Source organism: Fukomys damarensis, unplaced genomic scaffold (assembly GCF_012274545.1).
Source record: "Fukomys damarensis isolate Sample0158 unplaced genomic scaffold, DMR_v1.0_HiC HiC_scaffold_6, whole genome shotgun sequence".
Classification (NCBI taxonomy): domain Eukaryota; kingdom Metazoa; phylum Chordata; class Mammalia; order Rodentia; family Bathyergidae; genus Fukomys; species Fukomys damarensis.
The window spans coordinates 26,675,900-26,689,687 of NW_022900918.1; the positions used below are offsets into that span (position 1 = coordinate 26,675,900).

At 36.5% G+C, this 13,788-nt stretch overlaps 1 protein-coding gene across 6 annotated transcripts in view; it reads left to right on the forward strand.

Moving 5' to 3' along the window:
* Gpc5 (glypican 5) overlaps positions 1-13,788 on the forward strand; it is a 1,306,099-nt gene that overhangs the window by 438,624 nt on the left and 853,687 nt on the right. The window contains exon 8 of one of the 6 annotated variants that reach the window (XM_010630598.3): positions 3,292-3,509. The exons of the other annotated variants lie outside the window; for them this stretch is intronic. Coding sequence (XP_010628900.1) covers positions 3,292-3,345 — 54 coding nt within the window. The 3' untranslated portion in view covers positions 3,346-3,509. Of the gene's footprint in view, positions 1-3,291; positions 3,510-13,788 lie in introns of those variants that run through there. 6 annotated transcript variants of the gene reach the window in all.

Sequence of the window (13,788 nt, forward strand, 5' to 3'; positions counted from 1 at the left end):
AAAAAAAAAAAAAAAAAATCCACAAGATAAAATATGGGATAATTAGCACATTTGTAGCTTTGAGAATTTCCAGTGCAATGTGCTCTTATTTTTTTTTTTAAGTTTTTATTTTTCATCTCTGGGAAATGGGCTAGTCCTAGTTTCAGTCGGAAAACTATTTACATGAGTGAAGTTTACAACCTATGAACATTTCCAAACCTAATGAATATTTTAGTTTCTAATACTTCATACTTTTAGAAATTGTTCAAGTGAAAAGCCTAATAAAACTAGTAACATAGGAGAACAGACATTTCTCTGATCCTCCCAACTCATGAAGTTTATCACTGGGATGGAGAAATAAGTGGAATCATTGGAAATATAGATTCTTTGGTAATAACTACTCTCTTTAATAAGATTCATCAACAGACACGAATATGAATGTTTTCAAGTAATAATCTTGAGGCACCTAAACTACAGACTCTCACTGTCAAAATTAGTAAATAGATGAAAGTGAGATAAACTGAGGGTTTCTGATTTTGTTATTCAACTCTTAGTGTGAACTCAATGATCATTTGGTTGAGTTTATTTCCTTTTATACCTTCTCTTAACAGGAACAGTAATGTAAAATATTTGGTCACTTCTAATAATATGGGAGCCACTCTCTTCTCTACTATAGTCCCTGATGGACTGGTTTCTAAAGATCTGCTCCACTCAGAGATGCTGGCTGATGTTTGCACAAATGCCTTTAAAACCATTCTTTCTACCTATGTTTATGCTAATTCAATTTTAGCATGATAGTCCTAGGGGGGTGAGGTAGGAGGAATTGCATAGAATATCTCTATATGGCTTCATTGAATAACGAACATCTGTGTTTCAATATGACTGGTTTGATAGAATGTCCTTCCATTAAACGAGTGGGACTGAGTTACATTTTAGCACAGGAGGTCAGAGTAAAAATCCCCAAGGCTTTTGTGTTGGTTTGTTTTGACAGCAAACAATCAGTCACATTGCACATTTCAAGGCTGTAAAGGAGCCTCTTGGTAATATGAAAGTTGTTGGGCAGGAGGAGACTCCTCATTGTGTTCAGGTCATATTTAAAGATGAGGCCCAAGCAAGAATTCCAGAATTTTCGGTATCAGGTAGAAAACTTCCAGAAGCAGACACACGGGGAACCTCAGAACTCTCTTCTCTGACCCTGCACCCCTGGCTTTTGAGAAGTATACACCCCGTTCTCTTGTATTGAAGCATCGTCTAGGCTCACAGCAACATCAAAAAATCAAATTTGGAAAACATTCAATGCAAAGTAGAGAAGAAAAATCTTTCTAGCTACATCATGCCTTAGATCTGAAGAGAAAGGAGGCAAGATGTGAGGAGGAGGAGGAGGAGGAGGAGGAAGACGAGGAGGAGGAGGAGGGAAACCTCACGTGAAAGGCAGGGTTATAAAATGTTCACTCGGGCAGTAACAGTGTTTTGGAGACTGTCTCCTCAATACCAATTGCAGGAATAGAAATATTTACAAGTTTTTCTCTCTCAGTCCTCTTTTTTATGATGATTAAGTCCAAAATAGGACAGCAGAATTCGGTTTTCATCACCACAGTCTCAGTCCTGGTCTGAAGTTGGGAAGTCCTGAGTGGAACAGGCTCCACATTTCTCTCTTGTTGCTTTGGCGACCTACTGCTTCAGTGCTCCAGTGTCGCCTCTTTTATAGCAAAATAAGCAATTTTAAATCATGTAGTTAAATCACTAAGGGGTTTGTTCATTTATGTATATGTCTCTAAAGCTATCGTAGGAACTTTAAGGTTTCAAGTCAACTGGCTTTGTACAGTAGAAAACAACAGTGCAGCTACTTGTATGTCCTTTAAGAAACAGAAATATGAGCTGGGGATGTAGATAGGCAACAGAATGCTCACCCAGCAGGTGCTTGATCCACAGCACCCCCCTCATAAAAAAAGAAAAATGAAACACAAGCATGCTATTTGCTTTTAAATTGAGTAAGCTTTGTGTCTTTTCTAGAATTTGGGCTGGATTGCTTGATATGATGTAGAGAATCTATCAACCATGATCTTAATTTTCTTTCTTTTGAGGATTAAAAAATTAAAACTGGCATTGATCCACTGGTTCATTCTTTTCTGTTTATTGGGTGAATGCACATAGCTTGTCTTGCCTGTGTCTTAATTTTCAGTATAGACTTTCAGCAGAATCTTTCCTTTCATCGCCATGTAAGCAGATGTGAGTTTTATTCTTTTTCCTTTTCATTAAACACTTACCTCATTTGAGATTTTTCACTTGATTTAATTTAACTTTTCTTGGTGGTTGATACATCTGTTGCTACCTGTATCTAGTTGTCATTTTAATGCTTTGCCTAGAAGCTGTAACCACAAGAGTGGTATATTTTACTGCTGTTCTTTAGTTTTTGTTTCATGGATATCTATTTTCAGGAAATTGAATTGAAATGCTACCAAAGAATGTTTTGCCTTTCCAAGATTTTCATCTATAATTACTTTTTATTTATATTTTTGGAAATACATCATGATTAACTGATGTATAAAAATGTCAGAAAGTTTTTAGCAAATTTTCAATGTTTCCCAAAAGTACATTGACATAGTTTATTTAATAGTTATTGCAAAATGATCTTTGGAAAAATTAACTTTGCTGCAGAAGGACAATTACTAAATGTAATTTTAAAATGATAAACTAGCCTTTGATGGCTTGCAATTAATATTCATTTATCATTTTAATCTTCATACAAGTTTAAGAAGACCGTGTGTTCAAGATTGGCTGTATAATTTTCAGGGAACACTGCAAAATTAAACTGTAGATACCTCGCTCATAAGTTATAAGGAATTTCAGGGTGATCATAATTGGGAATACCTGGGGCATTCTAAACAAGTTGACCACCTCTGATGCTTGCTGTGTGTGTGTGTGTGTGTGTGTGTGTGTGTGCGTGTGCATGCACACTTTTTCTTTTCTGTTTTTTTCTTTTTAGTTTGCTGTGGATCTGAAAGTGAATCTTTAAATTGAGAAAGTCATACTAAAGGACATCTGGACCAGAATGCCTTAAAGTTACAATATTAGAAACCATAGAAATGAAATAATAATCAACATTCTTATGTCCAACCTCAAATTTAAATATGAAATTCTTATGTGAACTCTATGATAGGACTAAATATTTCAGTTATATGCTTTTGAACATCTATAGAGATCATTTGATATTATTTTAGCCTAAATTTTGACTCTGGTAATTCAAAAAACTTTCTCAAGTTTTATCCTAAGCAAATAATTCGAAGATAATTCTGTTTTCTCTTGCTTCAGGTGGAACCACGTGAAATTGTCTATACTTGGCCTTTTGGTGGAACAACAATTTAAGTTTTTCTCCTAATAGATGGCAGTTTATTAAACATATGAAAGTAGATCCGTATAACCTCCTCCATAATAAATTCCAAACATATCTCCTTACCCTTTCCAAAACTCCCAGCTCTTCTTTCCTCCTTCCCGATCATGTCCTAACCCTACCTACCCCCACTACTCATGTGAGGACGGTTCCAGACCCTTCCTCGTGTCAGTGACGTTGCTTTAACAATTCAACGTATTAATTTCCCACTCAGAGTTTGCCATTCTTTATTGGAAAGAATGAGCTGAATGTTGACTAATGGGCTAGAGAGTGTGATACGTTTACAAGTTCCCATGGCCTAAAACAGTGTGAACTAACTATGAATTTTCTTTTTCTTGGAAACTGCTAGCATAAACTTGTGCAACTTATATGTCAAACCTAAAGAATTCTAACTGCACATACTCTTGTTGTACTTACTACCTAGAAGTAATCGTCTAGAAGTAATGCCCCATTATCTTATTATCTTCCATCATTTTAAACTTTAAAACAATAGCATGTGCTTAGAAAATTGTAGTTCTTTCAACTTTAAAAATCTGACAATTGTCCCTGAAACAGGCTGTAATAGACTATCTGACATAGTGGGAAATAAACTCCATACTCCTAGAATGTGAATATAGTGTGAGTTGTTCAACAACTCTGGCTGGGCATGGTGACACACACCTATAATCCCAGCACTTTGCGAGGCTGAAGCAGGAGGGTTGCCGCTTCAAGACCATCCTGGACAACTTAGCCACCTAGCAAGAACCTGTCTCAAAATAAAAATGAATTAAATAAAGGCCTGGAGATGTAGCTCAGTGGTTTGATCCCCAGTAGTGAGAACAAACAGAAGGAAACAACCTTTTCAAACAGAGGAGGATGGAGAGAGGAAGGGAAGGAGATTAAAAATGGAAACAATCTGCATTATGTGTAGGTGCCTACTCCTCAAATGATTGTAAACGTCATGTAAACATGTAGTAATAAAGAAAAAAGTATAGTCTGTGCAATTTTATGGCGATTTCAACTAAGAATAATATCGATACAATGTAGAGCAGTGCACTGCTACACATTTCATCTGCTGACCATTTTCCACCAGCATGTTTTATGCAAAGACTCAGCATGAGGAAATGCTTGTTTTGCTGTCCAGTGTTGACAAACAATAACAGCAGCACGATATTATGCCTGAACTCTCCATGGCTTAACCAAATGAAAATTTGTTGTGCACACAAAATCCAGTGCCGGTTGGGGCACTCTACTGCACGTCTCACCTCTGTCACACGTTGCACATCACCTTTAAGGTACTGGCAGCAGAGAAAGAGCGTCATAGAGTGTGGCCAGAACTTCTTACTGCCCCAGCCCATAGCAATGCATAGCCCACGCCAAATGATGGTAATAGTCAAGTATTTTCACATGAAACTAATATAAAGAAGTCCGTGAGAGCCGGGCGCGGTGGCGCACACCTGTAATCCCAATACTCTGGAGGCTGAGGCAGGAGGATCGCTGTGAGTTCGAGACCAGCCTGGGCTACATAGTGAGTTCCAGGTCAGTCTCAACTATATAGTGAGACCCTGTCTCAACCCCCACCCCCCAAAAAAAGAAATCTATGAAATATGTGAGAGTGAATGAGTATTTGCTGAGCATTGTTTATCTCAGTCTTTTTCATAATTTAGTAAGATGCTCCCTGACTCCTTTTCTAAATTTTACATAATACAAAAACACGAATCTAAATGCACAATTTATGTTTCAAGAAATTTTCCATTGAAAAAACTATGTCTCACATGACAAATTTGTCATAACTTTGGCCTACAAATAATCCTATGTTTTATTTTCTGAAAAAGGCTGGAATGTGAAAATTTTGTGTTAACCTAGGATGTACCTACATGCTTTAACAGATTGTTGCTACCTAGTGCATTGCGGGATTTGATTGCTTTTCAATGCTTGATCTCTTGGTGACCTCTGAAATGCATGGGAAAGCTCTGTGGACCTGTGAACTAGTCCAAGATTTTACTTCCAAAAAATTGCTGGGTCTGCTCTAATGATGGGGCCAGTCCAGAAAATTTAAGGTGTACAGAACGTAGATAGCAGTCTTTATCTTACAGTCCTTCACATTTAGCTCTGAACTTGGCACTATCTGGGTTTTAAATTGTTTGGCTGACATGAAATAAAATCTTCAGCTGCCTGCTAGACAGAGTTCCAAAGCAGCCCATACACCAAGTACATCTAAAATTAGTTCCTTTCCTCCAAACCTTGTTATCCCGCCAGAGTTTCCAATGCTTATTACAGATAACACTGGTCAGACAATCATTTGGACTTAACACTTTAGAGTCTGTGCCAGGTCTTCCGTATTTACTCTTCTCTGTAGTAAGTCTTATTCCAATCAAAGCTACTCCCAATCCATGTCTCGAATTTATTTTCTCCAATCTACGCCATATGCATATTGATCCTCAAAAAAAAAAACAGGTTGGCATCCTAGTATCCAAGTGCTTTTATTTTCTAATTGATAGCTTTGTCAGTATTGTCTTTTAAAAGCTGAACTTACACAAAATTGCTCTGAACATATTCCAGTGATACTCAAAATGGAGGCTTTTAAACAAGTGTTATGTGTGGGGAAAGAGAGTCAGAAGAAATTTTTCAGTACTTAAATTTATTCAACTTAGGTTAAACAAAGTTGAATTGGGTTTTTTTTTTTAATACTGTGACAATACACATTAGAAATTTCTTAGAAGGAGTTGCATATACACAATTTTCTTAACCTATTTAACAAAAGAATTTATTTTCTTAGAAGCATTTTTTCAGACCTGGCACAGATCAAATTCTCAGAGATTCCTTGGAATCATCAGAATGGAATCCAGACACGCTGGTGTTACAGTCAGGACTCCTACGGCAGACAGCCAAGTCCATCTCCCTTCCCCTGCTTTCCCTGAATCTTTGTTCTGTTTGTACTGCTGAACTTGTACACGTTCCACCTCATGTCTTAATTCTTATTATGCTGTTACATGCAATGTTTGCACCCCATTTCAGTCTTTCCTCTTTTGGAAACAAGCTATTACCATGAATAAGTCCCCTTCATCTATTGAAATCTTTTCAGATTTCCCCATTCTTAGATCACAGTGCATAGTAATCTCTCACAAGATGCTTCCAAAGGAGGGAGGAAGACTTCAGGTAGACTTCTATTTTAATGGAATGTTCACTATATATACAACAAAGGGCTAGGCATCTAACATGCTATTTTATTTAATCATTTTACTATTTCAATGAGGAGACTCATTCTTTTAGGCTAAAAAGCACTGAGAAAAACACACCTCCTGCTATATGTGTGATGTTTTTCAGCTTTTAGCTAGGAAACTGTAACTTAAAGCCAAATATACCTATCTCCAAAACTTCCTTGTGTTGATTATTCGACATCACTTTGTTTTGATTTCTTTTTTTGTACTTAGTGCATTCTACCACGTGTCATAGTGATTTGTAGTTAAAAGTCATTCCCGGTGGAATGTAAGCTCCATGAAACCAGACACTACACTCATTAGCTGAGGACCCATCATACTAATACATGTGTCTTATTGAATACACATTAATTTGAACTGGATCGATGCTGTTATGTTAGTTCTCCATGTAATATTTATTGGCTTCTACATAATCGATAATACCCTTCTGTTCATTCAGATTCATATTAAAGTATCTTTAGAATCAGGCACTATTTTGTCACACGTAACACATGTGTCCTCCCAGATTCCTGTGCTGGGATCCCCTGAACCCTCCTGATGCTGCTGCTGGATAATCTTTAATACTTAATTGGTACATAGTAAGGAATTTGCTTTGAAAGGTGACAATCAAACTCCATAATATATGTAAACATACAAGAAAAAAGATTTTCTGGGGCTGTACCAATGTGAGAAAAATCAGAGTTTAAAAGACAGGTCAGGAGTGACCTAGAGGCAAACATTTTAAAGTTAATTGAAAGCATTTTTCTACATGTGCCTTGCCCTAGAAGCAGAAGTTAAGTACTCTAAAGAAGGAGTTAAGTATCAGGAAAGGCTCAAAAATATGTTTCTCCATTCAGCTAAGGCATGACCCCAGGCAGTTACACATTGCAGATTCCTCTCTAAATTATAATCTCCAGAGTGATGTTTGTTTTTAAATATATACTTTAATATAATTGTGTTCTCTGACTGATGTTGGCTGTTCTATAGTCACTGAAAATAGGCAAGCTTAATTTTTGTTTGAAAAAAAAAAAAAAACTGGGCTTTTCCCAGGTCAAATTTGGGATTTAAGTTTGAGTTTAAAATGGAAGAGTTGGCCCCTGAAGAGTTTACAATGAGTCCTGGATGTACACTGGCCCCTTCTTGGCCTGTACGCACCGTGGACGTCTTCAAAACAATTTTGCTTATAGCATGATGTATTAGGTCATGTTTAAGTACTAGGAAAAATATAGATGGCCAAGAGCCCCCATATTTTCTCCAAAGGCAGATGGAATCCAGATGATCTCAATTATGTCAGAGTTTAGAGGCAACACTTCACTTTGAGCTAACAGGGCAGTATTCCAATTCCCACCACTGCTGGACATTGACATCACACCTTCTCTCGGGGTACCGTCTTCATATATTGTATAAAACGTCCTGACAAAGGACTTTATCACTGGATTAAAACCTGCTCTTATTGCTTTTGATCTGTCACAATGATCTTGCCACAAAAGAATGCCATATTTTATAGCTCATTTTTTTGCTGTCTCAAATCAAACTCTTCTAGAATATTGCTCCTCTGCTTTTTGGCTTTTTCTGAAGTAAAAACAAGGAGCTTTCTTTTAATTCCTCAAAGCAGATTAAATACCAGACTATGTTTTTGTCATTGCCTTTCTTAGAGGTTAGGTACACCCACAGGACTGTTTCATATGTCCTCTTCAAATTCCCATTCCAGAGACTTAAAGGACTTTCTTTCATCCTATCTGGATCCATTTTATTTGTTAACTATGAAAATTACACAGAAGATCTTTTCAGACTTGAAGTAGCAGAGTCTGCCTTTCTGTTATTACAGAGACTTATCACCTTCACGTTTTACTTCAATAAAAGTCCTTTTATTTCTGAATAAGTCATTTACACTTCTTTCACCTAAGGATTTATTGATGTGCTTTTCCCTAATTAAAGAACAAATTTCCATACTCCTCACCCCACTGGGTATATTTGTTTGTTCAAAAAAAAAAAAGAAAAAAAGGAGTAGATTGAGCACTTTTGACAAGTACTGCAGGAGAGTTGAGTTAGAAGACATAGACATAGTCTTTGCTCTGATAGAATTTAGTTTATTGGGAGGGATGTCTATGAATCAAAATATAACATGTGTAATTACAGCTCGGAAAGGAGGACCCATAATACTATAGGGAAAGAAACACTGAGAAAATTATCCATTTTCTGCAAAATCATTGTGACTATGAGATAAGAAAAAGTGCCGAGTGAGGACAGAAAGAGAGGGAAGGAGGAGGATGTGACAGAGAACAGATGCATTTGGTATATGGTGAGAAAAAGTTTAGAAAAGGAAAAACTGAACAGCTGTGACTGAGTTCAGAGAGTGAAGAAGTTGGATATGATGATACTGGAAGTAGGCAAGTGTAGCTCGACACAGTGCCCTGTAACAGATGAGTGATTTAATTTTTATCAAAGGGCAGAAAAACCTTACAAGAACTCTAAACTGAAGCACCTGTTAATTAGTTTTTACCAGAAAAAATAATCACTCTGACTGCAACAGGTAGAATAGAATGAAGGGAGTCAGAAACCGATCATTCTATTTAAACTGAGCTCAGCCAGGCATGGTGGCACATGCCTGTAATCCCAGCATTCGGGAGGCTGAGGCAGGAGGATCACTGTGAGTTTGAGACCAGCGTGGGCTACATAGTGAGTTCCAGGTCAGTCTCAACTACATAGTGAGACCCTGTCTCAAAAAACCAAAAAAAACAAACCAATAAACAAACAAAAACAAAACAAAAATAAACTGAGCTCTTAATCTCATAAAGTCACAGAATGAGTCATAGACAAAAGGAGGTTTTCTTGGAAGCACAGGAGATCTTCTTAGTGACCCTCCTTTTAGTACAATGTATACTGGCTGACTCCTGTCCTCTGGGGTCCAACAATCTTCATGCTCAGGTGACTCACCAGATTTTCTGGATCCTTTTAGAAGGATGCAGTCATGTCCTGGTTCCTGATGGACCTGGCAGGAGTAGGGCCAAAATATTGGCTGTCGTCTTTGCCCAGTTGTTTTATGTTGGGCTTTGGTCTCTAAGTCTCAACTGGGGAACACCCAAAAGGTTAGTTATACCATTACTGAAATGGAGTAGTAGGTGAAAATCCATAATTTCATTTGGATATTGAGTACTTTCAGATATAAAGTATGACCAGAAAAGTGCTATTATTTTTCACCAATAATGGTCGCTTTAGAAGTCACATTCTTATAGTATGTCAACAGATAATAGTTATAAAGTTTTATAGGGAGAATTTGAAACCAAGAGCAAATAGCATTTTAGCAGAAAAATTATGACATCTTTATTTATATTAGAATTATTAGGTTTTTGTTATCTCTGAAATATATCTAAATTTTTATTTTCTTATTTGGTGACCTCTAATTACAAGATATTAAATTATATAAATAAACCCCCATTCAAATTTGTTATCTTTTAGTAAAGTATCTTTTAAGGAGAAGGTATTTGTTTATTTATGTACATTATGCATTACTAATATCCAATCTCTAATTATTATGGTGATATTTTCTGGACTGTATAATATATAGATATATCTAAACGTTATAACACATTAATTTAACAATCACATCAACATGAGCCTGAACAAGTTTACTGTCATAAACAACTTTAGGCTAGAAATCATAGGTATAAGAGGTTTTTGTAAGTTCTGTGTCTTTGAAGGCCTGTATACTTGGAAAACACAAGTATATTTAATATACCACAAAGTTAGCAATAACAAGCACCACAGTGATATAGAAAGACTTTGTTTCCATTATTTTTTATTTTCTCATATTAATTCCATTCCCTTCACTTTTTAGGTGAATCATAACCATTCTCTTGCACAAATTAAAGCCAATAAGAGTTAAAAGGGGGAAAGAGAGAAGAGCTATAAATGGAATCTTTGTTTTCCTCTTTATTACAAATCTAAGTTTACTGTGTGATCTCTTTTGTGGCCATGAAAGCAAAAGCTATTTTCAGAAGGATCCTAGTTTAATGATCTACCTTAATCATTGGAGTAGCTGCCACCAAAATACAGATCCCTTAGGCCCTCTGCATTAGAGTCATTATGTTCCTACAGGGAAACTGCTCTTTTGATAAGCACAACTGTTTCTTATGTAAATGTTTCTAAAGGGACAGGCCCATTAAATGTACAGTGTTGTGATTTATACTTTTGCATTTCCCAGAGTGGGTGTCAAGGCTATGTGAGAGTGTAGAAAAAGTCTAAGAAGTGCTTTTGTGTGTGTGTGTGGGGGGGGTGGATCTGGGGTCAGAGAAGTGCTAGATTTTAAGTATGTATTACAAGTCTCCTGGGAAGTTGAGTTTTACATGGAGCTTTCCCATTTTGAAAATAATAAAGGAGTGAAGATGTTCCTACCCATTCTATTTGTTCTCTGTCTTTATCTAAATCACCCCTTACACTTGACCCCTCTGGAGGCCTCTGAGGAAGTGTGCAAGGCCAGAATGTCTGATCTTACTGGCACCTGTCACCCCCTTTCCTTGAGTTCCCATGGGTCACACTAACTACATATTGGCTTTTCCTTTCACAGTCCTCAGCATATCTCTCAGTATAGAACTTCATAGCTCTCCTTTATTCTCCAGAGAGAAATTGTAGCAAGAACAAGGCTGTCCCATGCAGATCAGGAGACTGTTGCTATCAGCTTCCTTGTTACATGTTATGTCTACAGCTGCTGCCAGCCCATAAGAATCACTAAGATTGCTTTCTGTTCTACCAATGAAATCATCTGTGTTGTAATGACTCCACCTCAAAAAAACCAGTTGGTACGCCCTGCCAAAGTGTTATTTCTGAGGACAAGGACAGAGAAGGGACAAGAAAGTGCTTTTCCCTCTGGTATGAAACACCTAACCCTATATGCAAGGAATAGGAACTGTATCTATGGAGCTCCTCACCATTTCTTGAACACTCACAACTCAAGGGCAGAAAGACAACTGGGACTAAAAGCTTTCTCACTGTGGGTCTCTGGATTTTAGTAAAATAAGCTCCCAAAAATGAAAAAGAAAAGAAATAGCAGCAGGTAAAAGCTGGATTTAAGAGGCCATAGAAGTGGAAAAGATTTGTTCCCCAAATCTATTCTACACCTGGAAAATGGCAGAAGAGACTCCAAGGGTATCCAATAAAAACAAAAACAAAAACAAATAGTGCAAATCCTGTCTATCTCCTAAATGGAATCACAATTAACGTGAACATATAGGAGATGAAAAAGACAATAAAAACTTCCCACTGGGGTCTTACTTCCTACATATTAATCTCAGGTCTTGGTGGGACCTCCAAATATGAAACACTTAATTCTGTACAAACTAAGATTGTAGTTTCATGAAGTTGAAGACTGAATTCGGGGACAAAAAGAGGAAGTTAGGAGGAAATTTAGTGGAAATAAGAAAAGATATAATTCCTATTACCAGGAGGGGATTCCAAATGAAAGTATAAATTGCTTTTTTTCTTGTTCTTATATAGATAAGTAGAGCTTTTCTCAAAGAAAACAAGTTAAAAGAAATTAAACTAATGTTCCTTAAAGTCCAGTCCAGAGGTAGGGAGAAATTGTCAACTAACAGAATATTTTATATAAGAATCTTCTTCCTGGCAGGAAAGTTTTTTTTTTTTTTATCTTATTGAGTTTATTGATACTTTCTAAGTGTACAGTACAGTTACATTTATCATTGGGATCTTGCACCTTTATATGACAGATCTTTGTTCTCATGTTTTTCCCCTTACCTCTGCCCTCCCTTCACCCCCTCCAACTTCCCCTATTTAGAAAGACTTTGTTTGCGTTTTTGGGGGAGGAAAATTTCTTGTCTTTCCATTCTTATCTTTACCTCTTTTCCTGTACTAACTGCCTATTTATAAGCTAATTAACTAAACTCTATTATACTGTATTACAAAGCTAGATAGATAGATATGGAAGGATGAGTGAATGGATTCTAGCAGCAATTGCTAACAGCATGGTAAGGAAAAGGAAAAGAAAGATGAATATGAAAGCCATATCAGAAGTAACTCTGAATTGCTGAACACTCGGCTGTAATAGCAGTAAAGAAATCATGGTGCTATATTATGCCGTTTGTGTCCCTTCAAATATCCTTCTGTTGAAATCCAAACTTTCAAGGTGATGGTATGAGGAGGTAGGAACTTAGGAAAATGATTAGGCCATGAAAAGAGAGTCCTCATGATTGGAATGAGTGCCCTTATAAATGAGACCCAATAGCACATGAGTGCCTTCTAGCATATGTGAACTCATTAGCAAGTTACTGTCTCAGAACAAAGACATTGGCCTTCACATGACATCATTTCTGATGGTATCTTAGTCTTGGATCAAGATCAGCTTCCAGAACTACAAGAAGAAAATTTCTTTTGTTTCTAAGCCACTTAGTTTATGGAACTATGATTTAACCCTTGAACAAATTAAGACATTTGGTATCAGAAAAAGGACCTAAGATTTTGGTTTACACATAGAAAAGGTGGCTTTTACCAACTAGAAATCATTAGAAGAGAGCAAATACTTGGTTAGGAGCATTAGTTTATTCTTAAATTGTAAAGGTTGAAATGTTTTTTGAGAGTTAAAGTCTAGTAAAACTGACTTTGCTGCTTTTGTCCTAAACTACAAGTCAGAATTAGAAATATAGACTGTAAATAAATCCATAGAGCAAATAGATCTTGTGAGTGTAGATAATATTGTCTAGGAAAGTTCCACACAGTGATAAAAGAATTGAGTCTATAACTAAGCATTGAGGAAGACACTCAATATGCACTTTCCAGTAAATATAAGGAAGCAGAAGGAACAGCCAAATATTTAGGTGAAGTTAAGTTTTTCACTCTCCTCCAAGAAAAAAGTCTACTTATGCATTGTTGTGTTATCTGTCTACCCAAATAGTTGTATTGTATATATAATGTTCCAGGTGATTATCTTCAGTCTTTTTGTAAACATTTCCTCAATTACTTTTGAAATAACATCTTCCTGTATTCTACTCATATTTCTAACCCCTATAGAAAAAGTTTTAGTTAGCAAAGTATCCATGTTTTAGACATAGTGATGATTATGTTAACTAGGGAAAGTAAACTACTACAATATACAAATCTCTATGGTTTACCATAATTCCCATCTCATTATGTCATCCATTAAAAGTAAATCCATTAAGGTAAATCCGGGTTTCCACTGAAGAGTCATTCAGAGATATGTACTTCTTGCATTATGCAGATCCTCCCTTC